The sequence below is a fragment of the Colobus angolensis genome, unplaced genomic scaffold (assembly GCF_000951035.1).
Source record: "Colobus angolensis palliatus isolate OR3802 unplaced genomic scaffold, Cang.pa_1.0 Scaffold440, whole genome shotgun sequence".
In the NCBI taxonomy this organism is placed as follows: domain Eukaryota; kingdom Metazoa; phylum Chordata; class Mammalia; order Primates; family Cercopithecidae; genus Colobus; species Colobus angolensis.
The window spans coordinates 1,353,459-1,379,301 of record NW_012117822.1 but is presented as its reverse complement, the minus strand read 5'-3'; the positions used below and the strand labels follow the sequence as shown (position 1 = coordinate 1,379,301).

At 44.8% G+C, this 25,843-nt stretch overlaps 1 protein-coding gene across 1 annotated transcript in view; it reads left to right on the top strand.

Moving 5' to 3' along the window:
• The first annotated feature begins 2,357 nt into the window (after positions 1-2,357).
• Positions 2,358-25,843, top strand: part of SBSPON (somatomedin B and thrombospondin, type 1 domain containing) — a 30,407-nt gene continuing 6,921 nt past the window's right edge. The window contains exons 1-4 of the mRNA XM_011957435.1: positions 2,358-2,415; positions 11,895-12,089; positions 21,524-21,614; positions 23,407-23,583. Of these exons, the coding sequence (XP_011812825.1) occupies positions 2,358-2,415; positions 11,895-12,089; positions 21,524-21,614; positions 23,407-23,583 (521 nt within the window). The remainder of the gene's footprint in view (positions 2,416-11,894; positions 12,090-21,523; positions 21,615-23,406; positions 23,584-25,843) is intronic.

Genomic DNA, 25,843 nt, shown 5'->3' with positions numbered 1-25,843 from the left:
CGAGGGTGGGGCGCCGGTCGTTCGCCTGCAACCAGCGGGCACAGGGCAGGCGCTGTGCCAAGGACCTCAGCCCCTGAGCCAGGTGTCCTCCAGCCCCTTCCCTCCTGGCGTGCCAGCCCCGCTATCCCCCCCATCCCCAGCACTGCCATCCAGGTACGCCCGGCTCCATTCATCCTAGAGTCTCCCAGTCCCCTCCTAGACAGCGAAGTGTCCTCCCCACAACCCCCAGACAGAGCAGAGCCTGGATGGAAGGGATGGATCCCGCTGTTCTCCTGGAGGGGAGCCGGGTGACGAAATCTCCGACTCAGGAACTCCATTTGGATAGGGCCACCTCTGGCCGGCAGAGATGGCACTGACAGATAACCGGCATGCCCCGGGCCAGGCTCCACCACCTTCATTCTGTTAACTCTCGGGGATCTTTGGGGCTGGTGAGGGGTGATGAGGGCAGGATTGTGTAATCTTCCCACTTTGTGCCAAGGGCGTGCTCTGGGAAGGTATTGATACTTTCTTCTGAAGAGCAAGGTCTTAAAAAACTGAAGGTGTCCTCGTCTCTGGACCCCAAAATGTAGCACTGGCTCTTTTTCCTAGGAGGTGTACAGTATGTTCTTGGAATTCAATTTTCTCTGTACAGCATGACAAGGATTGTATCTCGAGGTCCCTATTATGTTGTAATCTTGCTGGTTTTCCTTTAGGGTCAGTCTTTTTCAACTTTAGATTTCCCACAGTATCTCACAGTTCCTTGTCCCTGTAAGGGCTCAATAAAAACCGGTTTAATTGATTTAAAAGATAAAGGAACAAATGATGAGTACAGCCCTGAGGAACAAGGTGTACCTGAGAGAAGCCAGCCATGGAAGTGGAAGTCGCCCTGCTCCTGTTAATCACATCATCCCCAAAGCCACACAGATGTTAGGGTTCGAGCTGAAGGATCCCGGCGTTTGGGATCCTCAGCATTTTCTGGGGCTATGCCATTCCCTGGGCAACCAGATACCCAGTGGCGGGGGGCACCCCTCCTGCCTCTGCGCTGTTTGAAGAGGGCTTCAGCCGGCGGCCAGGACCGATGCTGAAAGAACACGCTTGAAAGCATTAAGATTTTTTGACCCTGGTTGAAAGCTAATCATTTACCTGTGAATATTGATATTCTTTTTGATAAAACTTTTTGATAAGCTTCTTTCCCTTTCTGGCTGCAAGGCCAAAGTATTTTACTACTAAAGTAAGATGGAAGAATCAGCTATTTAGGAAATGCAGCGCCCTTAAGCCAGGTGTCTCCAGCCCCTCCTCACAGCATCCTAAACTGTGGGCCTCATTTCCCTGTATAACTCAAGCAAAGCCTCTCTCTCATGAGGGGCTTGCCTATGTTTTAAAGGTAATTATGGAATTCCTGTGGCCCAGTTAGTGTCCCCTGATCTGTGGTAAGCGCAGGGATAGAGAAGTGATGAAGATGCAGTCTCTGCTCTCTAGGACTTTCTACTCTAGCCGGCAAACCTGTGCAAACCCCTGTTAGACACACTTAGCACTGAAATAGGTGATCCAGGAGCTGACCTGGAAGGGAGCACTTAAAAGACCTAAGGAATTCAAGGAAGACTCCCATGAGGAAGTAATGGGTGAGCCTGGACCTGGAGAATGAGGAAGAGGCTGAGGCAGGCTGTAGGAGGGAAGCCCAATGTCACAGTCCAGCAGTTACTGCGGACGTCACCTGCTTGTGCCAGGCCCTGTGCTAGGTCTTGAGGCCAAAATGGTGAACAAGACAGATGCTGGAGGCAGCCAGATCTGGAGAGATGCAGGCACATAAGAGGGATGAGGAGAGACAAGGCGAATGTCTCGAGAACTTGCTTTCTAGTGAGTCCTAACAGTGCTCCCAGGAATTTCAAAACCCTCAGTCTTTATTTGGTCAAAAAAAAAAATTGCTTATTTTCCATCTAGGCGGTAGAATAGTGTGACAAAGAGCTTATGGTTTTGGAGTGGGGATTTAGTGGCTAAGTATGGAAGCGGTGAGACGGCCTGCTGTCTTTTGAAGCTCTCAGAAATCACTGTAAGTGTGCGCCCTGGAGAAGAGCTGTGAGTTGGGAAAAAGGAGATGGTGTCAGATTGAATTTTAAAAGGAGCATATTCTGAAGCCCTCAATACCCTGTGGCAGAGTCAGTAGAGGACCTTGCAGGCATAGAAGGAAGCAGGTGTGGGACTGAAAAGCTCTGTGTTGAGAAATTCTCTGTCTGAAGTTTCTTGCAAAGGGAGGAGGAAAATAAAGACAGTTGGAAGGTGGCCACTTGGTGGGACTGAGTCTGCCCCTTCGAGGGTGAGAGCAGAGGGCCAGGAGCCGAGAGGCCCGGCCTGCTTAGCCCTGGACCCACGCCACAACCATGTGGACCGTGGCTCCTGGCCTCCTGGACCCAGAGCTGATCTGGCAGCCGGAAGCTGGTTTGGGGCAACTCCTGGAATGCAGCCTTCCCTCTCACAGAGTCTAAGTCTCAAATATTTGTTTTTTATTTGTGATTTTTTTTTTTAATCCCAGAAGTAACCTGAATGCCTCAATTTTGCCTCTAAAGTCAGAATCCTGGGTTCAGCCTTTACCCTGGTGCCGTTTGGCTTTGTGACTTTGGAAAAGTCACCCTCATGGGGCCTAAAGCACCTCATTAAAGGGGAATGATACTGCCAGGCAGCAGTGACTCATGCCTATAATCCCAGCACAGTGGGAGGCCAAGGCAGATGGATTGTCTGAGCTCAGGAGTTTGAGACCAGCCTGGCCAACATGGCGAAACCCTCTTTCTTCTAAAAAGATAAAAATTAGCTGGGTGTGGTAGTGCACCTGTAGTCTGAACTACCCAGAAGGCTGAGGTGGGAGGATCACCTGAGCCCAGGAGGTAGAGACTGCAGTGAGTTGTGATCACACCACTGCACTCTATCCTGGGCCACAGAGTAAAACTCTGTCTCAAAAAAAAGTGAGGGCAGGGGAGATGAAACCACTGTGTGGGACTGTGGAGTTGACAGAAGGAGGCTACACTGCACCTGGCTTGTGGTAGACATTTAGGTAGCAAATGTACTGTCGGTTGGCTCTTAGCACTAGTGGACAGCAGAGAATATTTTATTTGATTAAATATTTACATCATAATTTTCTGACAACATATTGCTATAATTTGTATTCATTAATATTAAATCATAAATACATTATATTCAACTCACACCATGTGCCAGATACTTAATACTTTGTCTCATTTAATCCTCCCAACAATTTTTTTTTTTTTTTCTGGGGAAGGAGTCTTATTTACTCTATCACCCAGCCTGGAGTACAGTGGCGTGATCTTGGCTCACTGTAACCCCCGCCTTCCAGGTTCAAGTGATTCTCTTGCCTCAGCTTCCTGAGTAGCTGGGATTATAGGCACCCGCCACTATGCCCGGCTACTTTTTTTGTAATTTTACTGGAAACAAGGTTTCACCATGTTGGCCAGGCTGGTTTCAATCTCCTAACCTCAAGTGATCCACCTGCCTTGGCCTCCCAAAGTGCTGGGATTACAGGTGTGAGCTACCACGCCCAGCCATCCCAACAATTCTTAAGAACGGCAGGTCAGGTCCACAAACCCATATGACAATCCCAATCTAAAAAGTGCTAACATTTTAAAGCTTTTTCATAACTCATTTGGTGGCAAAAATCTCACCTGACTTGCACTGATAGAAGGATATTGATAATCGTTGTTTATATTTTGCCTCAAAAATATTAATACATTTTTCAAGGAACTGCTGCAGACCCTGCTAAGGAAAGGGGGACACTCCAAATAAGGTACGTAGACTGTATTCCCTTTCTAAGATCCGGGAAGTCCTGAGTTCTGAGACTCAACTGCCTCAAGCATTTGGGAAAAGAACCTGGTGACCTATACTAGCATTTTTATAGACAGAACAGTGAAGGCTTTCCAAGGGTTTCCATTACTCAAGTTAACACCAATGAGCAGAGCTGAGATCTGAAGTGCCTGATTTCAGACTGCCAATTGCCACATATATTTATGCCAATTTATGGCTATTATATTCCTAGATAAATCAGGTTTCAGCATCTCAGAACCCTTAGTTAACTCTATGCCCATAGAACCCTTCTGCCTCTTAGAATCTCTTCTCTCTCTCTCTTTTTTTCTTTTTGAGACGGGATCTGATTCTGTCACCTAGGCTGGAGTGCAGTGGCATGATCTCAGCTCATTGCAACCTCCACACCTCTGCTTCATAGGCTCAAGTCCATCTTCCCACCTCAGCTCCCTGAGTAGCTGGGACTACAGACATGTGTGCTGCCAAGCCTGGCTATTTTTTGTGGAGATGAAGTTTCACCATGTTGCCCAAGCTGGTCTCCAATTCCTAGGCTCAAGCAATCTGCCAGCCTTGGCCTCCCAACATGCTGGGATTACAGGTGTGAGCCATGGCGCCTGGCCCTCTTTTCCTGCTTACCCATTATATTACCCATTGTGGCTACCTAAAGCCTTTTTTGACTGATATTACGTTCAACGTGAATGGAAAATGTAACTGAGTCAGTGTAACTAAGCATGCTTTACTTCTATTCCTTCTGATTTTTTCTTCTTGATAAATGCATTATTATTATTGTTATTATTATGTGGCTAAGATATGAAATACTGGCATTTCTTTTTCTAAGTAAAAAGACTTTCTTTCTCATGTAAAAATTAAAATGTTATTGAGTCTATACAATTACTAAACTGTCAAAGACATCTGTTCGGGAATGATCTCAGGAAATCTCATTACGACAATGGCATGAGTTTCAACACCAAGGGAGCATCACGGCTCCCTTCCCACCTCCACTAAAAAAGGGATGGAAAATTCTCCACTGGCTGCACCTTACCAGGGATGGAGAAAAGTAGAGTAGGGGAACAGATCCTGCCCTGGAATAACTTCTTGGAAGAAATGCTAATGAGGTGGATAACACCCCCAATCTCTAATTCTCCAACTGGGTTCCTAGGGCTTGCATTTTCTAAGATCATAGAACAGTAGTTGCATTAGATCATTGATTGGCAGCTTAAGGAGAGGGTAATAATTAACCCAAGTGAAGCAGGACAAACATTGAATAGCCTATATGGGCTGATGTCTTCTCCTAGATTTATGGGGAGTCTAGGAAACAAACTAGCCAAAGTCTGATGACGTCATATCTGGAGGGAAAGAGGCACCATGCTTGAAAATATAGGCTCCAAACTCGCCCAAAGGAAAGATGCCAGAGTCTATGATGATTTAGAGAGTTGAGGCTTTATAGGAGCCAGAACAGTCTGAGAGACGTCACCTTTGGCTTTAAAGAAAAAAAATGAGCGGGGCCTGCCTGGAGCCAGTATTCAAATGGACTTGACTTAGAATTTGGCTGCAGCCCTGGGTGAGCAGTGAAGGAGGGTCAAGTTGTTAACACTTAACATTTACTCCATACCAGGCACTCTCCCAAGCACTTCACAGTTATTAACTTACTTGATCCCACAACCTGCTGAAGTTATTCCTCGTTTTGGTCTCATTTTACATACGAGGTAAACAAGGCACGGACAGGTTCGGTAACTTGTCCGAAGTCACAGCGCTAATAAGTGGTGTAGTGAGATTTGAAGCCAGGTCCTCTGGATCCAGAGCCCACATGTCAAAACATGATGTTTTTCTGCCTCAGAGAAATGAGGTCTTACGAGAAGCAGTGTGCTTTGCGGGGTAGGCCCCACATAAACACCAGCAGAGTGAGCAAGCCTTCTCCCTCCATCTACTTGGGGCCCCTCGAGGGCAGAGTGCGTCTTGCTTGTCTTCATAAACCCCAATGGCTATCATGATGCCACTTCATAATGTTTGTCAAAAGAATGTGAGCAGTTGTCCCACCCATCCCCACCAGGGGATGTTGTCCATGGCTTCAGATGACACTGCCATCCAGGGTGTTGCCACATTTCCTTTATAAAAGATTTTCCTTCCTTTGTATATATTTTGTATATATATTTTGTTGCAGAAAATTTGGAAAATACAGAAAACCACAAAACAAGAAAACAACTCACCTGGAAACCTGTTACCTAGAAAAAAAAAAGTACTATTTTCTTTTTTATTCATATCTTTTTTCCCCTGGGTTACATAGTGTATAAAATTCTATTTATCAAATGACACAGCCCATATCATCTTGCTAGTACTTCAGGAACTAGTACAGTAAATGTCTCAAAAGAAAAAAAAAAAAACACCCTTTGGGGGCCAAATAGCATGGTTTCGGCAAGAGGGGAAAAAAAGTCTTGATCATTTTTTTGAGCTTTCTGATGGAGTAATAGGCACTTGGGGAATGCAGTCTCATTTGGCTTTCAGAGAAGCTTTGACAAGGTTCTACAGGAAGAGGAATACACATGGAGAAAGAGAAAGGAAGATGATGGCCAGGCACGATGGCTCATGCCTGTAATCCCAGCACTTTGGGAGGCCGAGGTGGGCGGCTCACCTCAAGTCAGGAGTTCGAGACCAGCCTGGCCAACATGGCAAAACCCCGTCTCTACTAAAAATACAAAAAATTAGCCAAGCGTGGAGGTGCGCTCCTATAATCCCAACTACTCGGGAGGCTGAAGCATGAAAATGCTTGAACCTGAGAGGCGGAGGTTGCAGTGAGTTGAAATCACGCCACTGCACTCTAGCCTGAGTGACAGAGCAAGAGTCTGTCACCAAAAAAAAAAAAAAAAGAAAGAAAAGGGAGATGACATATATTTAAATTTTTGTCACTATGAGGTGTGCATGTGTGGGTGTTGGGGGATAATAGGGCCGGGTTTTTTTCTTCCACAGAATGTGAAGAAACAATAGCTATGCATAAACGGGTACTGCTGTGAGTATGGTGTAAGAACATTTCCTTAGGAATGATTAGGACTATTTGAACTTCACAATGTGAGGGAGAAAGCACTTGTTTGTGGGTGGTCTTAAACTTTTAGATGGCAAAGAGCCAATAGGCAGGGCTAGATTACAGAGGAGAGTGCTTGAGTCTCTGTGATTAACCAAGGAGACACCGTTACATGAAAACAAGAACAATGCCTCACATCAAAGAAGAAATAGTCCAAATTCTCTTTATAAAATGAATGGCTCTGGCTCTCGGCTCATTTTGTTGCTCTCTGTGTGCATGTATTTGGCATCGCCTAGAAAAGCATTTGAAAAATTATATGTATTTTTAAATGACCCTTTGGTACCTAAAGGCTGAGAATAGGGTGTCTTGCTCTGGCTGGCACAACTTCCTGAGCTGTGAACAGACCTAGAGAAAGTCCAGTGGTAACTCTGAGATGAGAAGTGCCTAGAAAGATGGGTCCAAAAGCGGAAGACATGACCTTGAAGAGTCTGGCTGGGAGGAAAGGAGACCTCCCCAAACCATGAGTGGCACAGACCACGTCAGACCATGAGTGGTACAGAAAAAGTAAGCATGGATTATTACTTTTTTTCTTTTTTTTAACATATTCTGAAATGCTTGAGTGAGGGAAATTTGGATCAGATGAAAGGAAATGCCATGTTATGGCACAGATAATAAAAGTAAAGAAGCTTGTTACTTTCAAAATGTGGTCCTGGCAGGAGATATACATAGATCAGAATGGATCTAAAGGACTCGCAGCTGCCAGGAGAAGCTTGGACCTACCTGATCTTTAGGCACAGAAAACAGTGCTCCTTCCAATGGACACTCTTGGGGCCATTGCTGCCAGGAGAGCCCAAACTCTAGGCCAGACTAGGAATTCCCATGGGTTTGGCTGTGGGGGCTTCTGATTTGTTTGTGTCCTTCCACCCTACTTCCTTCCTTTGCTGGAGCCTCCATCAGTGCTTTGGTTTCTAACAAATGATATGATCAGAGTCTGTTTCAATGTAGAACATTATCTACGGAGGAGGGGAAACATGCCCAATGCCATTTCATTAATTAATTAATTCATTCATTCATTCGTTCAATGAATGTGATTAAGCACCTACCATGTGCCAAGAGCCAGGAATGAAATAAAAAACTATCATGATCCTCAGGGGCATCAACAATAAACACAACAAATGAATATGTAATTATGAATTACGGCAATGCTACAAGGCAAGGAACACCAAGCTCTGAGAGGAAATAAGTGTGTGTGTGTGTCTGTGTTGTGGGGCGGGGCGAAGAGCAGAAAAAGCTGGCCAGAAAGAGACTCCCTGAAGAGGAAATAGTTAGTCTGGGAATTAAAGGGTGAGTGGGACCCAGCTATGCCCAGCGTGGGGAGAATATTCCCAGCGGAGTAAAAATGTGTACAAGGCTCCCAGGGTGGGAAAGAGCTTGGTGTGTTCAAGGGGTAAAGAGACCCATGTGGCTGAACTTGGAGCAGAGATGGGCGGTGAAGTGCAGGTGGAAGTGGAAGGTCAGGCAGAGGCCAGGTTAGGCAGGAATGGAAGCTTGTAGGTCACAGCAGGGAGTTCGGATGTCAGATGAAATCCAAATGAAATGAGGGAGTTTAAGTCGTTTATTCTTTTTTTTTTTGAGATGGAGTCTTGCTCTGTCGCCCAGGCGGGAGTGCAGTGGCTGGATCTCGGCTCACTGCAAGCTCTGCCTCCTGGGTTTATGCCATTCTCCTGCCTCAGCCTCCCGAGTAGCTGGGACTACAGGCGCCCGCCACCTCGCCCGGCTAGTTTTTTGTATTTTTTAGTAGAAACGGGGTTTCACCATGTTAGCCAGGATGGTCTCCATCTCCTGACCTCGTGATCTGCCCGTCTCGGCCTCCCAAAGTGCTGGGATTACAGGCTTGAGCCACCGCGCCCGGCCAAGTCATTTATTCTTTTAAAAAATTAGTGATCCATCTTTTAAAGTAATTGTACTTGGACGTGACTGGCTATCTCCATTAGGACTGTGAAAATGTGCTGCTCTTGTGTGTGATTCATTACTGAGATATATCACTTATTCTCCTTTGGCTGTGGTAGGAATCTCTTATAACTGGAAAGGTTTTGAGAAAGGGGGACTAGTTGGTAAATGGGCAAGGACTTGATAATTCCTTGCACTCTGAATCTACATCCATTATCTCACTCTCCAATGAGCTGAGAGCCAGAGGTGCCTGCCAGGCCTTCAGCAGAGCTTTTAGGTGTCTATTTTCTGTCTGTGCTCTCTTCTGTCTGCTTCTCTGACTCTGTTCTCCACTCCTGTATGGTGCTTGAGATCACCTCACAAATAAATTGCTTGCATTTAAATCCATGTCCCACAGGCTGCTTCTGCGGAGACCCAACCCGAATATTAACTTGAGTTTAAACAAAGAAGAAAAGAGCAAGCTTACTGAGCTTCTTGGCACCCATTAAATCTAGGCTTTCTTCTCCTAAAAGGGGTGGGTGATGTCATCAAATCCTAACTCTGAAGCAACTGAGAAGCTATGACAAACTTGGAGTCAAAGGCCACCATGCCGCTCCTAGGTGCCACAGTCTATCGGCTCCATTAACAGCTGGTGAAACTCAGGTGAAGATTGAGAAGGTCAGATTGTAAAAAGAATATTTTGATATGCTGTGAATAGATGTGAATTAGATAAGCTAGTGGGAAAGGGGACACGAATGCTATTGGAATCGTCCAGAAGGAAATCTGTGTCAGGCAGCTGTAATAAATGACTTGTAATAAATCTGTCAGAAGTTTCCGTACTTCCCCTAACCTCCATGACCAAAGATCTTTTGTGATCTATAATGGCTTGCAATCCAAATAATCAAAAGTTCACAAGCTAACCAAGAATAGAATCTTTGGGGCAGTATAGGAATAAATACTTCTTAATTTATTTCATCTTCTGACACAAAGTATTTTGTGAAACACCTTTTTATTCCTGTAATTCTGAGTGAGTGTTTTTTATTTTGTCTCATAATGAAGCTATTGAGATGTCATTGTTCTGGACCCTACAACTTTCTGATTCTCTTTGTGGAGCTTTTAAAATCATGGATTGGAAAAACAGGATATAGCGTTTTGCTAAGGACAAACTGTAACCAACAGGAACAACTTGATGCAGTGATTGATTCTGTAATTTTGAGGACTTCAACTGTGAGACCAAACCAAATGGAAGAAACAAATACTAGACAAGAGACACATATGATGATGGAATCCTGGGAGGCTAAGTTCAGTCAGAAAGCCCTCCCCAGTGTCATCTTTTACCATAAGAACTGAGTCTAACTCAAGGCCATATTACTAAGTTCTGAGTTAATGCTATGGCAAAATTTTATTTTATAGTGATGTCCAAATGTTAATCTTTGAAACAAGTGCATTCTTTTGTATGCCTTATTAAGTATTGTTCAAGCCTAACACATCACAGCAGGACTAGCTAGACTCAAGGCTGAAGGTGGAAGAAAAGAGGTATTGAAATAATGAAGGATAGAAGGAATCCTTCTCAATCAGCTCGCAGCCTAGGGGATCTCTTTAAATGCCTTTTGCTTCGATGAGCCAATGAAATTATGAAATCATGAAAATAAAAAGGGAAGGGCTAACAAGAGCCAACAAAAGCAGGAAGTGACCTGTTAGTGGTTTTCTGAAAGATGTAGGTATGCATGGCGGATATTGGGAATGAACTCTAACGTGGCTCATTCTGGCTTCTTTAGGTAGTCGACATGTGATATCTATAGGTATTTGGTTGATGAATGAAAGCATGTTTTAAACTAGTTTGGAAATTTTAAAAATACTGACACGTTTGTGTTGCTTGGGACCCTTTTTATGTCAGGGGTAGCTATGTGCTGCCAAATCACATGTCCTCCGAAAACCATAAATGCAGAAGTTCAAATCAAGCTTTCAAATTAGTCAGAGTGCTAATTCTTGTGGGAAACACTATGAATTGGAAAGTATGAGGATGATAGGAAAGTGGATCACACTCCAAGGGAAAAAAAGGTTTGGCATCTAGGTCATGGGCACGTCTTCTGTCTTCTGGTTCTTTCCTTTTCTTATATTTAATTTTAAATCCTGAAATAATTCAATTTAAAAGCTGATTACAGTCTGAGACACATTAGAACTTTGAATGAGAAAGTTAAATGTGACGCCATATTGATTTTATGGTCATGGTGAGGAAATTGCATTTTTAAATTACATCTTACAGATTTGGTAAGTGGACTTCAGAATCAAGGAAGGAGAATGGCTTTAGTTGTCCATCAGGGGAATTCTAATACGTATTGCTGGACTCCAGGGAGCAGCCCAGTGCATGGCTGGCTGCTGAGAAACCAGCTGAGCCCCATGCCGACCAAATTGTGTGGAAAAGCGTAGACCAACGGCACAAAGACTCCAGGGCTAGATTCTTGGCCTGACTCTGCCTCTTCATGCGTGACCATGAATACTCTTTACCTCTCTGGGCCCTGGTGGCTCATCTCTAAACTCCAACCCTCATAGTTTACAAGTCTACAAGCCATGGAGAAAGAAAATAGAGTAAACAGGAGAAACTTAAAGTATAGGGGTCCCTATGCATGGCCCTAAGCCCTGTTTCTTATGAAGACACATTTGCTGAGAAGAACTGACCTGGGTAGGTGATGGGATTGTTGGTGGGTGAAGTACATTTTCTTGTTTATACCTTTTTTTTGGTTTGCTGTCTATGATGAGAATGTCTTGTTATAATAAAAATGTTATGGGCAGGGGCAAATAAAGTTAATATCAAGGAAAAGCAAAAGCAAATATCCGATCTCAGCCCAGGGAGTATGAGAAATTCCCCTGAAAGCATCCGTCTCTTCTGCTTGGGTGTGTTTCCCTGGGTCAGACCCACATTTAGGATCCCGGGGTATCCAGCTGCTTCTAAGGGCTACCAGGTTATCAATTCACCATCAGGGTGGGCAGGTGGAGTCAGTGTCAACTGGGACCTGCTGAGACTTTGTGTGCATCTCCTGATACAGGGCCTGGGGCCAGGCGAAGTTTACATGGGGCTAAACTCAGCTGTTTGTGTTGGCGGAACAGCCTGACAACCTGGCGAGATTTACTCAGGTGAGCGTCCTTTTGTGCTGTTTTTCAGCTCGCCCATGCTTCGTGGGGGAATGGAGCCCCTGGAGTGGTTGTGCAGACCAGTGCAAGCCTACAACCCGTGTGAGGAGGCGCTCTGTGCAGCAGGAGCCTCAGAACGGCGGGGCGCCCTGCCCACCCCTGGAAGAGAGAGCCGGCTGCCTGGAGTACTCCACCCCGCAGGGCCAGAACTGCGGGCACTCCTATGGTACTGATGTTTTCATGGTTGCTGCCTTTGTTATCTGTGATGACTTTTTGACCACTTCATCCCATCAAAGGCCATATGCTGTGCCAGGGAAAGTTCCATCCACCACAGGGAGTGGGATGGGCCAGGCTGCCCAAAGTAGATAGGAAGCTCAGGAAATGCTTAATAAAGGAATTATGGCCAGCTGTGCAAACGCCTGCCTTTCCCTCACTTCCCTTGGTGTGTTTTATAATCCGATGGCCCATTCTCATTGTGCATGGACTCGGTAATGAAATAAACCGCATGCTTGTGGTTTTGAGTGAACTCAATCAAGCTAGTCATGAAGGACTTTAGATAGGAAGATGACATTTCACACAGCATAGTAAGTGTCCAGGAAGGATAACGTTATTTCACCTTCTACTGCAATTCCTGTTTGATTATGCACACTCACACATGTGGGAAAATCGCGGAAAAATCACAGAATTCTAAACAATGATAAAATGATTGTTTTATTATTATTATTATTGTTATTATTTATTATTACTATTTTTGAGATGGAATCTCGCTCTGTCACCTGGGCTGGAGGGTAGTAGCATGATCTTGACTCACTGCAACTTCTGCCTCCCGGGTTCACGCCATTCTTCTCCCTCAGCCTCCCAAGTAGCTGGGACTACAGGCGCCCGCCACCACGCCCGGCTAATTTTTTGTACTTTTTAGTAGAGACAGGGTTTCACCGTGTTAGCTAGGATGGTCTCGATCGCCTGACCTCGTGATCCACCCGCCTCAGCCTCCCAAAGTGCTGGGATTACAGGCATGAGCCACTGCGCCTGGCCTTTTATTATTATTTTTAAATGATTCCTTTTACCTGCCTCTCCTCTCAAGACTGGATTGGGGCTAAAGTAATTTGAAAAGATCACTCTGGTTTTGGAGTGGCCAATGGAGGGGCCAGGAATCGGCTCATTAATGAGCCAGAGACCATACAAGGCTCACAGAGAAATAAATGAAAAAGTTAATGTGTTGATCTGCATTGAATCCAATAGGGCAAACACTGACTTCTCAGGATAGCAAAAACCATATGTTTCTCATAGGAACGTGGAAATTTCATGTCAACACAATCCTTGTAAAGCCATTTTGTTCCTTCTTTTTTCCACATACGAATATTTATTGAGAGTCTACTTGATGCCAGGTGCTGGGCTGGGAGCTGGGGTCACGATGGTGAGAGAAGTTGATGCGGAGCCTGCTGTCAGGTAGATCGTAGCCTAGTGAGAGGGGTGCAGTCATCAGATAATCCAGGGAGTTAATGGATTTACAGCTGCAGTAATTGGTGCAACTTGTAGAAAACAAGTGAGAGGTGCAAGGAGCGCTCAGCGGGTGTAATCAGGTGATTCCCCTTGGTCTTGAGGGAAAAGGAGGAGGAGGGGCTTCCCTGGAGATGGGGCTGAGGTATGTAGACTGCCCAGGCAGGCAGACTAGTGCGGTTAAACCTGATGGCCAGGTATAGAGGGTTTGAGGGATCTGGAAGCTGATCAAGGGAAAAGCTGTATTCACGAGAGGCAGTAGCACAGCAAGCTTTACTGGGCAGTGCTTGGACAGGACTGCATGAGAGGGGCCGCCCTCACAGCATGAGACTTTTCAGAGGCTTATGGTGGGCTGGGGAGAAGGGCACAGCAACTCCTGCGGGAGAGGGAGACTGGAAAGGGGCCTTAAATGTCAAGGTGAGGTCATCCAGCAGCACAGTGGAGAGTCTGTGGGTCAGAGACCTCAGAAGGGCAGCAGCATCTTGGGGTCTGATAACACAAGGCCTATCAGTGGCCAACAGATGCTGGGTATAGTTTCACAGGTGTACAGGCAGGCAGGCCTAAGTGGCTAAAAATCTGCCTATTTGGCTATTTAAAAACAGTTGCATGTGTAAAAAATTTGAATTTTGTGCCAGCATGTTTGTGAGCTAAAGGGTCTTAGCCTAGGGTCAGGAATAAGCATCTTTGGCTCTTTTATGTAACATGGGGGAGTGCAAGGCCCACATGCAATTGGCAAAGGAAGGTTGGTGTGTGGGACACACAGAGAACACCGTATTTGGGATTCTGGGCTTTATCTTAAGAGCCATTGGGGTGTTCTTTGCAGGGGAGAAGATCACTCTGGTAGTGGAGTGGCAAGTGGAGGGGCCAGAGTGTTGTCCCCCATTGATGCGGAGGTCATATTAAGGTCACAGGGAGGTCACTGAGTGCTTCAGACGTGGTTGCTCACAGACATACGCCCAGTCGCTTTCAGAGACACTACACAAACGGCTCGTGGAGGAAGACGCTGTAGGACATTATGGATGTTTTTGGTGGTTCTTAAAAGCCAGCGCCAACTTATCAGGAAAAGCAGCCCACTTACTCCCATGCCGCGCCTGACTGCTAGAGGGTTCCTTCGGCACATCAGGCTCTTCGATGGGACACCAGGCTGTCGCACTCCCCTTCCCAGCCCTGGGTCTCTACCCAGGACAATGCAGGACGTTGTTAGCGACTATGTCTTAGCATATCTGTACTGAACAGCCTCCTTCCCTACTATCATAAAATAAAAGATGTCAGCTTGGGAAGAGAGGAGAAATCTCTACTTGAGGTAGGGCGGCTGGCATTTGCAGTCCTGACTTTGGTCCCCAGCATTCTTCTCCTGTTGGAGATGTCTTGGCGATGATTACTCCTGTCACAAGCTAGTTGGGGAAGACAGGACCCCTCCAACAACCCTGTCTGGTGATTCCTAACAGGTCGTCCTGGACCAGCAGCATCAGGATCTGCTTCCTCAGCCCCACCCACCCAGACCCATGAGATCATAATCCCTGCATGTGGGCCCAGCACTCTGCATTCTAGCAAGACTTCCAGGGGCTTCGGATGCTCACTGGAGTTTGAGAGCCACTGCTGTAGCCCAAGCATGACAGACACCCCCCTGTCATAGCTGGGTCACCTAAGTAGCACTTTCCTGAAGGCAGAAGTTCCCAAAGCGTATCCTCTTTTATTAGAATAGTTGTGCAAGGCCGGGCGCGGTGGCTCAAGCCTATAATCCCAGCACTTTGGGAGGCCGAGACGGGCGGATCATGAGATCAGGAGATTGAGACCATCCTGGCTAATATGGTGAAACCCCGTCTCTAATAAAAAATACAAAAAAAATAGCCGGGCGAGGTGGCGGGCACCTGTAGTCCCAGCTACTCGGGAGGCTGAGGCAGGAGAATGGCGTAAACCCGGGAGGCGGAGCTTGCAGTGAGCTGAGATCCGGCCACTGCACCCCAGCCTGGGTGACACAGCGAGACTCCATCTCAAAAAAAAAAAAAAATACTTGTGCAAGAAAAGGGATTAGTAGGACAATATGGGGTAAATCAGACAGTTTTCTCTACCAAAGAACTTTTCAGAGCCTTTATTATGTGGATCTGCATTTTCATTCTATAAGAGAGAGAGAGAGGATTTGCAGTATTTTCCCACTTAATTTGATTATATGACCTCCTTTTCTATGGAGCATCCCACTAAAATCATTCATGTGCTGTGGAATGCTCTTTGGAAAATGGTGGTTTACTAGAGGAAAACAAGAGGGACATGAGAGGCAATCACGTGAACATCCAATTTGGTGGATTCTCCGTGGGCCCCAGGCCCTGTTTCACTCCAGGCACTATGCATTCACTTATGTGTTTCATTAACTTAACACTCACCGAGCACCTCCTATGTGTACCAGTACTGTGCTAGGTTTTAGAGATCCAAACTTGATTAACAAGCATATCACAGCTAAATAGAACTCACGGTGGTGAGCTCTGGGATAGAAGGAAACACAGGTTGGCGTGGGAGCATGGAGAAGCAGCCTGCACTCAACCTGGAGGCTTTCATCCTGCTGCATGGTCACCTGTGTCCCTGTTACTGCCTCCCACCCCCACCGGACTTCCTGTTCACAGATCAGGCACCTTTGTGTTGCGACACATGAATCCCTAATGTTTGCATAGCAGAGAGATCTTACAGACATCATTGGTTCGGCCTTCATAGCAACCCCGTGAAGGAGTGTATTTATTTTCTATGGCTGCTGCTACAAATTACCCCAAATTTAGTGGCTTAAAACAACACAGATTAGGCGGGGTGTAGTGGCTCATGCCTGTAATCCCAGCACTTTGGGAGGCCGAGGCAAAGGTATCACCTGAGGTCAGGAGTTCGAGACCAGCCTGACCAACATGGTAAAACCCCGTCTCTACTAAAAATAAAAAATTAGCAGGGTGTGGTGGCATATGCCTGTAATCTCAGCTACTTGGGAGGCTGAGGCAGGAGAATTGCTTGAACCCGGGAGGCGGAGGTTGCAGTGAGCCAAGATTCAGCCATTTCACTCCAGCCTGGGCAACAAGAGTGAAACTCTGTATCAAAAAAACAAAACAGATTTATTATCTTATGTTTCTGAAGATCAGAGTCTGACATGGGTTTCTTCGGGCAAAAATGAAGGTGTCAGCCGGGCTACAGGCCTTTCTGGAGGTTCTAGGGGAGACTCCTCTTCCTTGCTTTTTCCACCTTCCAGAGGCTGCCCTCATCCTTTCCTCACTGCCACCGCCCTCTATCCTCATAGCCAGCAACAGTGCATTTCTCTGTCCCTTTCTTCTGTTGCCACATCTTTTTTTTCTTTTTCTTCTTTTCATATAAGATGGAGTCTTGCCCTGTCGCCCAGGCTGGAGTGCAGTGGAGCAATCATGGCTCACTGCAACCTCTGCCTCCCAGGTTCAAGCGATTCACCTGCCACAGCCTCCCAAGTAGCTGAGATTACAGGCGTGCACCAACACACCCGGCTAATTTTTGTATTTTTAGTACAAATGGGGTTTCGCCATGCTGGCCAGGTTCTGACCAACTCTTTCTAAGGCTCCTGTGATTACATTGGGTCCACCTGGAAAACCCAGGCTATGCTTCCTATTTTAAGGTCAGCTGAGCAGCAACCTTAATTCCACCTGTAACCTTAATTCCTTGTTCCCATGTAATATAACATATTCACAGGTTCTGGGGATCAGGACACGGACATCCTTAGGGGTCACAGTTCTGCCTCCACAGAGAGGTAGGACAGAGCCATTATCCTTGGTTTACACCTGAGGATATTGGAGTTCCGAGAGGTGACAGCACATGTGAAGGATTACTGGAACTTAAACCTGGATCTCCTGGCTCTAAATCTTGTGGGATTTTCCCACCTCAATGTGTTTTGCTATTAACTGTCATCATTATAGCTAAAATTGTAATTACAGATTCTTGTAACTAAGTAAAAATATAAAGGCCCGTGAAGCCAGTGAAGGAAACATGATCCCCGAAGCTCTCTTATTAATGATCAAGTAGCTATTTCCGTTTTCCTGTTTCATTTAATGCATACCATGATTATATTTTTATCATAAAAACAAATTTAAAAAGCCACATTACTGAATATGTTGCACATCAATGACAATTGTTTATATATATGTGTTTTCCTCTAAAAGGAGACTAATGGTGCAATATGATAAACCATATGCCTCTAGGTAGATATTATTTGTCAGTTTTTCATTTTACTCTCTTCTGCACCATATCTACAGACCAGTGATCCCAGGCCTGCTTCTGTGACACCCCATTGTGTCAGAGGGCGTTACGAAATTCTCAAAGCAAATTTAATTTACTTTCATGTTCAAAGTAAGTATATGCAATGCCCTGCTTTTAGAAGTGGAAGTTGTTGTAAAACCAAACAATGGTAGGCTGATAGAACGCCAGAAACATTGGCAAATCGCCTATGAACAAAGAATATATTGCACTTGAATACTGTTGCCAGGAAGGGAAACTTAGATTTATTGGGGGCCTTTGTCCCAGGGATGCTGGGTTACGTGCTTCTGCACATTAGCAGAAGTGGAGCGGGAGGCAAAAACAATTTCTAAGTTATTTCACTACTTAAGTAATGCAAATTGAATCTGGGGGGTGTATTAAAAAGTGGTGCTAGTTCTGGGACCTCCAGGCAGTCTGGCTCATGTGGGGAGAGGGACCTTGGCAATAGAATGTGCCACCACCAAGCCCAAGGCCTGGGGGCAGGACATGGAGGGGAGCAGCCCTGGCTTGCTCTTAGAATGCACCCTAATCCCAAGAGCATGAAACCAAGCTTGATAGAAAGTCCTAAAAAACAGATGGGCCAAGCTTGGTGGCACATGCCTGTAATCCTAGCACTTTGCGAGGCCAACGCAGAAGGATTGCTTGGGCCCCAGAAGACCAGCCTGGGCAACAGAGTGAGACCCTGTCTCTACCACAAACAGAAAATGGAAAACAAAAATGAAAACCCCAAGTCCTCAGAAGGTAGCTTCTGTGCTGGGTTCTTGCTTAGTCACGTACTATTTATCTTCCCTTCATTTAACCTCGGTGAGCCTCAGTTTTCTGATGAATGAAATTGGTATAACACCACTTTACAAAGTTTTGGTGAAGGTTAGTAACATATGATGTGAAATTACTTTGTAAATGAGAAGGCCATAGACATACCAGGGGCCATGGTACCCAGGGGGTGATCCTGCATCCACTGCGTGCCCTCCCTGGCTCCCCTACCTCATGGCCTGAGGGCACTCCAGATACAAGGGGCTAAAAGTTTCTTTTTCGTTCTTAAATCTGACTTCACATAGAACACAGTGATTAGTGACAGAAAGGGAAAATAAAGCCAAATTTAAATAATTCATGGGAAAGATGCTGCATACAGTACTGGAACTTTGTCATCTGTGTTATTATAGAGGCAGTGGAGTGCCGCCCTGAGGAGTTTGATTTCGGAGACATTGCCTGGCTGGGCTATATTTAGATATGAGCCTTAAACAGATTTCTTAACCTCTCTGTGCCACAGTTTTCTCATCTGTGAAATGGGGAGATAATAGAATCTATCTCAAGAGGCTTGTGAGAATTAAATTAATACATGAAAAGCGACTTAGAGTTGTTCCTGGAAACTCAGAAATGTGTAATTGTTAGCTTTTATTTTTGTTATTATAGAAACTTTTCCAAGAATTTTGTATCAGAAACTAGAGTCATATATTTATGTTTTCCTTCCACTTCATAACCTTTTTTTCTGAGCTATACATTAAGAACCTTGCCTTTGAACTTTTGTAATGATATATGCTGCACAAACTCGATTACATAAATATCTGAGCTAAAGAATCCCCCAAAAATTACAGGTGGACTTGTGTAATGCTGCATGGATTTAGCAGTAAATTTATTCTTCACTTAGTGAAGAAACACATACATGTGTCTGAAGAACAGCAATGAAAATATATGGGAGAACTAAAATCCTTTAGCTGTTTGTGTTTCTGATAATTAGGTCTGAGAGAAACAGAGAGGGATCCTGATATACGCGCACTCACTTGTTCTTTCTAATTCTGTCTGTAGATCTTAGAAATGCAAACGCTACGGTCACATTTAGAAAACAAACATGTCAGTGCAGCAAAAAAAAAAAGAGCTACACAGGAGCAAGTGGCTACCTGGTATTAGGCAGCTGCTCTTTTTTTTTTTTTTTTTTTTTGAGACAGTCTCACTGTGTTGCCCAGGCTGCAGTGCAGTGGTGTGATCTTGGCTCACTGCAGTCCCCGCCTCCTGGGTTCAAGCGGTTTTCCCAGCCTCCTGAACAGAAGGGTCTACGGCCGAATGCCACAACATTCGACTCATTTTTGTATAATTTTTAGTAGACTGGCTCAATTTGTATAATTTTTTAGTAGAGACCGGGTTTCACCATGTTGGCCAGACTGGTCTTGATCTCCTGGCCTCAAGTGATCTGCCTGCCTTGGCCTCCCAAAGTGCTGGGATTACAGGCATGAGCCACTGTGCCTGGCCTCTTGTCTTAAATTCCCTAGTAGTACAAAAATAACTCCTCATTAAGAAAAGCTCAAGAAGAGTTAAGGTTTGTCATCTTGGGATAGTAAAGAGACAGGTAAAATCAACATGTAGGCTTGAAGCATCTGTTTTGCAACCAGTATCCTCACATTGTTGAACTCATGTTGATGATGACTTTGGCATTTCACAAGTTGGTATCAGCTTGTATCTACCCTTCCTGGAATTGCCCAGTTTCTGAAACAGAGGTAGGGAGGACTGTTGAGCCATCTTGGCTGCAAGGCTCAGTATAGGTACAGAAGACTACAGAGAAGTAGGGCCTGTGTGTCTTGGCTGCAAGCCCATGACCTCATTCATTCACTCACTGGTTCATTTATTCCTTGCACAAATATTTATCGAGTGTGTAAATGTGTGAAGCTATAGTGATGGACAAGGCAAAACTCTTCCTTCCTCAAGATGACAACAGAGTCAATCCAGGAGACTGGAACCTATAGGTGTTATTATAGCAACAAATGCCTCCCTAGACTTAGTGATGAGGTAGAGAGGAGACACACAAACACAATAGAATTAAAGTGAGCAGAGGCAGGAGGAAGCATTCTTTTTTTTTTCTCTGACCCAGAGCATCAGAGTTGGGGTAGAGTTGTGGGGAGGAAGAGGGAAAAGAAGGGGACCACTGAAGACTTCCTTTCCCTGAGCTGGTGTGGGGACAACGCTGTGCAGGCTGACACTGGGCAGCCACATTGGTACTATGTGGTGGGCAGAGCTTCCATGAACTTTTCCCACCGTGGTTACCTGAGGCTTGGGGAAGACTCACCTTCTTTCCTCCTCTGCTTCTTCTGCCTTTTTTTTTTTTTTTTTTTTGAGAGGGAGTTTCACTCTTTTGCTCAGGCTGGAGTGCAGAAGCGCAATCTCAGCTCACTGCAACCTCCGTCTCCCAGGTTCAAGTGATTCTCCTGCCTCAGCCTCCCAAGTAGCTGGGGTTACAGGCACTCACCACCACTCCCAACTAATTTTTTTTATTTTTAGTAGAGACAGGGATTTGTCCTGTTGGCCAGGCTGATCTTGAACCCCTGACCTCAGGTGATCCACCCACCATGGCCTCCCACAGTGCTGGGATTACAGGCATGAACCAAGGCGCTGGCTGCTTTTTTCCTTTCTCATTTTTTTCTCCCTTTGGTTGTCTGTTTTCTCTCCTTCCATCTCCTTTTACTCTCTTTTGTCTTCTCTTTCTCATTTCTTCTTTCTTTGTTTCCTTTCTATTCTTTTATTATCTTCTTTTTTTCCCTTTCTTTCTCTTCCTTTCATTTTTAAAAACCCCCTCTTCTCTTCATAATCTCTATTATCTCACTTTTTCTCTTGTTCCCCTTCTCACCCCCATTTTCCTTTCCTTCTAGTTTTTCCTCCTGGCCCCTCTCCTTCCTCACACAGTTGTATTACTGCAGACAAATGTGCTTGTCAAAGGCCTGCAGGCCCCCTCCCTACCCATCTGTGTGCACACACATCTTTATCGAATTTGTAAGTTGGCCTCATTTCACACCTTGATGGTGTGCCGTAGCCCTGTGAGTTTAGGAATGGAGACCTTTAGACAGGTACAAAACCAAGATTGGGAAGTGATGCTCTGAGTACTTTGGCTCCCTGAATTCAACAGAAATCTCCCTTTTCCAGTTCCTGCCTTTATAACTACCTCTGCATTCAACAAGGAGAGAACACGACAAGCTACATCTCCACACTGGTCTACGCACACAGAGGATGCCGGGTAATTTCATGGTTTTTTTTTGTTTTTTTTTTAAATCACATTTTTCCAATTATATAGTCAAGTCAATGCAAGAGGGTCAACTTGGTTTATGTTTTCTTCTGCTACTTGCTCTTTGACTTTGGCTAAAATAATGGACTCTTCATCAGGGTTGGGAAAATACTTGTCCCCTCCTGGGTTTTGTGGGGCTATAAAGAAGTATCTACCTCTCAGGTCCAATCTCCAACAAGAAACAAACTGTATACAAATGAGATTATTTTACGAGCTTATTTTATCAATCTACTAAGGATGCTTCTCTTGCAGTCTTTATGGGACCTTAGACTTCAGCACCACCTCTGTTTGGTGAATTTGAAAGTGACACACACTTCAAGTCAGAGGTTTCTTATGGAAACCTATTGGCACAGGCTGGAAGTCACCTTCATGCTCAACTGAAATCCATTATTCTGCCATCAGATAAGGAATACCAGACAGCTGCATGCTTAGGTCCCCACACTGCCCTCACTAGCATAAGACCTTGAACAAGTTTTTCCACCTCAGTTTTTTCTTCCTAAAAAATGACTGTTAATAACCTACCACATGAGGTTGGTATGAGCGTTTAATGAGAAAATAGCATTGAAGAGATGCCTGAGGCTGGGCCTGGTGGCTCATACCTGTAATCCCAGTGCTTTGGGAGGCTGGGGCAGGAGGATTGCTTGAGCCCAGGAGTTTGAGACCAGCCAGGGCAACATAGTGAAAACCGCATCTCTAGGAAAAATAAATAATAAAAAAAGAGATGTCTGGGGTTAGCTGTCTGAAATTGATTGAAGCCACATTGTAGGATTTCTTATCTCAATAACTAAAGATACTGTTACCTTTAGTTACTAATTAGCTGTACATATCATTATTAAAGGTCTTTAAAGCAGATTCTCCAAACACTTCCCATTCAATCTATTGTAACTCATAAGTGTATGGGTAAGAAATTAGCCCATGGAACTGACAGTGCAACAAGTTTCTGCTACAATACTCAAGAATTTTTACTATGTCTTGTTTCCCTGAAGAACTGGAAAACTGTTGAAGTACAGATTTCTAAAATATTCCACATGTCTGGATGCTCCCCTGGGCATTCAGTGTCTAGTCACATATAATGTTAGAGATTTCCACAGCTCAGTTTAAGGTGACACTAACTTCTGTCAGAAAAGTATGTCTCAGCCTCCCACTTCTGCTTTCACCTGTGATGTCCAATATAACTGTGATGATTGACTTCAAGTCAAAACTCATCATCATTACTCCAGACCATGCACGTGAGGTGGGTGGAGAGGGTGAGGAATATCCTGGGTACTTTCATGGAGCAGAACAGCAGAGGTACTGGCCTAGGTGTTAAGGACTAGCCCTCCTGGGCTCACGTTTTAGGGTTCTCAGGCTCAAGCAAGTGCTTGTTCAATTTATAGAATTCCTTAAGATCAGCAAAATTATCAAGGGCTGGGTTTCTACAAAAACCTGGCCTTCTGTGCACAATTTAGTGATCTGATTAGACAGAGTACAGGATATCCAAACTTCTGCACATTTATGTTGCCCAGAGAGCTCAGTGATGGACTGAAAAAGGGCAGAAAGGTTCTTTGTGATTATCAGTAGTGTTTCACCGTGGTTCAGGGAATGAGAAACCTTAAAGGTGATTGACACATAACTTGTGAAGATGCACTCACTACCTGCTCCAGTCGGCCAAATGCCCTCGGAGGTGACAGGCTTCCTAAGACTTTCTACAGTGTTAGGCCACCGCTCATTACAGCAAGTGTCATTGTTACTTCTTTTGCTGTAGATACTGTATGGAGTTTAAGACAGAGTCCTTGACTCCTCACTGTTCTCTGGAAAACCGGCCCTTGACTAGATGGATGCAGTATCTCCGAGAGGGATACACGGTGTGTGTGGATTGTCAGCCTCCAGCTATGAACTCTGTGAGCCTTCGTTGTTCCGGAGATGGCCTGGACTCTGATGGGTAAGGAGGGAAATTAACTGAAATACTTTTCTTGTCACTCATTCTGAGAAACCTGTCCTCTCCATGTCCGGACAGCTGACCAGTATGTAACATATCAAGGGATGACTGGGAAGTCAAAACAGTAGGTGAGGAGGACCATCTTTCTGGCACTGCTAGGGGCCAGGGCTCCAGTTCCCACTATGGAACCCACAGGCCCTATACACCAGCAATGAATATGGATCCGTTTGGATATTGGGGGCTGAGAGTGGTGGCTCATGCCTGTAATCCCAGCACTTTGGGAGGCCGAGGCGGGTGGATTGCTTGAGCTCAGGAGTTGGGACCAGCCTGGGCAACATGGTAAAACCCCATGTCTACAAAAAGTTAAAAATTAGCCCAGCATGGTGGTGCATGCCTGTAGTCTCAGCTACTGGGGAGGCTGAGCCGGGAGGATCACATGAGCCCCGGGAGGCGGGGATTGCAGTGATCTGAGATAGCACCACTGCCCTCTGGCATGGGTGATAGAGCCAGACTCCGTCTCCAAAAAAAAAAAAAAAAAGGATATTGGAGTTTAGATCACATTCCCAAACGATCACCAAAAACCTGATCACTCCAACTCCAAAGTGGTGTTCTGAAGATCACTAGAATCAGAATCTCGTGAGATGAAGATGTAAAATGTGCAGATTCCTGAACCTCATTTCCTACTAACTGAATCACTCTTTGGAGGTGGATTTTTTAATAATGTCTTAGGTCAGGATCCAGAAAATGTTTTCTGTAAAGGGGCAGAGAGTAGATATTTTTGGCTTTGTGTGGTCTCTGTGACAACTCCTCAACTGACTTTGTAGCAGGAAAACAGTCACAGACACTATGGGAACCTTGGATTTGTGCTAACAAAACTTTATTTATGGACCCTAAAATTTGAATTTCATATAATTTTCATGTGTCACAAAATATCATTATTGTTTTGATTTTAACACTTTAAAACATAAAAATTATTAACTCATAGGCCAGACACAAAGAAGGGGTAGGCTGGCTTTGGCCTCTCCAGGGTCCTAATTTGGGGACCTCTGCCCAGGTAATTCATACCCGCGGTGAAGTTTCAGAACTGTTGCTCGGTGGGGCTTCTTCATAAAACCCTGACTGAGACAGTGTTGGGGTCATTTCTGCAGTATGATAATCTTATATAAATCTGTAGGTTTCTCTGAAAGAATTGACTCCAAAAACGTTTTACCGTCATGCACCTGTATCCCAGTTCTGCACTTATTTAGTGTTTAAATTTGATAACACTATTCAAAACTAAAAGAAGAGTCAACTTCGTGCTGGGCAACTATTGGGCAAAGACTAATTTAGGTCACACACAGATTATGGTTTTCAGTATGTCAGGTGAAACTGGCAGAAATACAGATTAAAATGTAAAATATGGGCCTTTCCAGTCAATTATTATTCCTGTAGAATGTTTGCATATTTAATAACTTATATTTATGTTTGTCACTAGAGCCTCATGGCCCCCATTGAGCACACCATATGAACAATAAAGTGGGCAAGGAATTTCTATCAAATAGAAAATATTTACATAATATTTTTCTGAATACCTCATCCATGTTTTGATTTTAAATGAATTTATAATGTATTTTGTACCCATAAAGTATTTACACCCTGGCTGAGGTAGCAGTGACTTTAAAAATAATAATTTTAATCATCTGGCTTTGCTCTTTTCAGCTCTCTCATTGATTTTTCATTATGAAATCAAAGAGTTGGAAAGCATTAAAAGAGATCATTTAGTTCAGACCCCCCAGTGTAAATACACATGGAACAGTCAGCCATTTTCCTTTATGCAGCACTTATACTCAAATAGAGCAGGAAAAGCAAATACAGTAACCCCAAGTTACTCTGTCAACATAAGGGTGTCTTAAAGTAGCAATTAATTAAAACTTGCTTTCAGAGAAACTAAACAAGGGAAACTCTGTGATCATTTTAAAAAAAAATTGGGGAACTGGGTGCAGTGGGTCATGTTTCTAATCCCAGCGTGAGCCAGGAGGCCAAGGCAGGAGGATCCCTTGCACCCAGGAGTTTGGGACCAGCTTGGTAACACAGATAAACTCCATCTCTACAAATAATTTTTCTTTATAAAATTAGCCAGATGTGGTGGCATGCAACTGTGGACCCACTCACCTTGGAGGCTGGGGTGGGAGGACTGCTTGAGGCCAAGAGTTCGAGGCTGCAGTGAGCCGTGATTGCACCACTGCACTGTAGCCTAAGTGGCAGAGGGATATCCTGTCTCAAA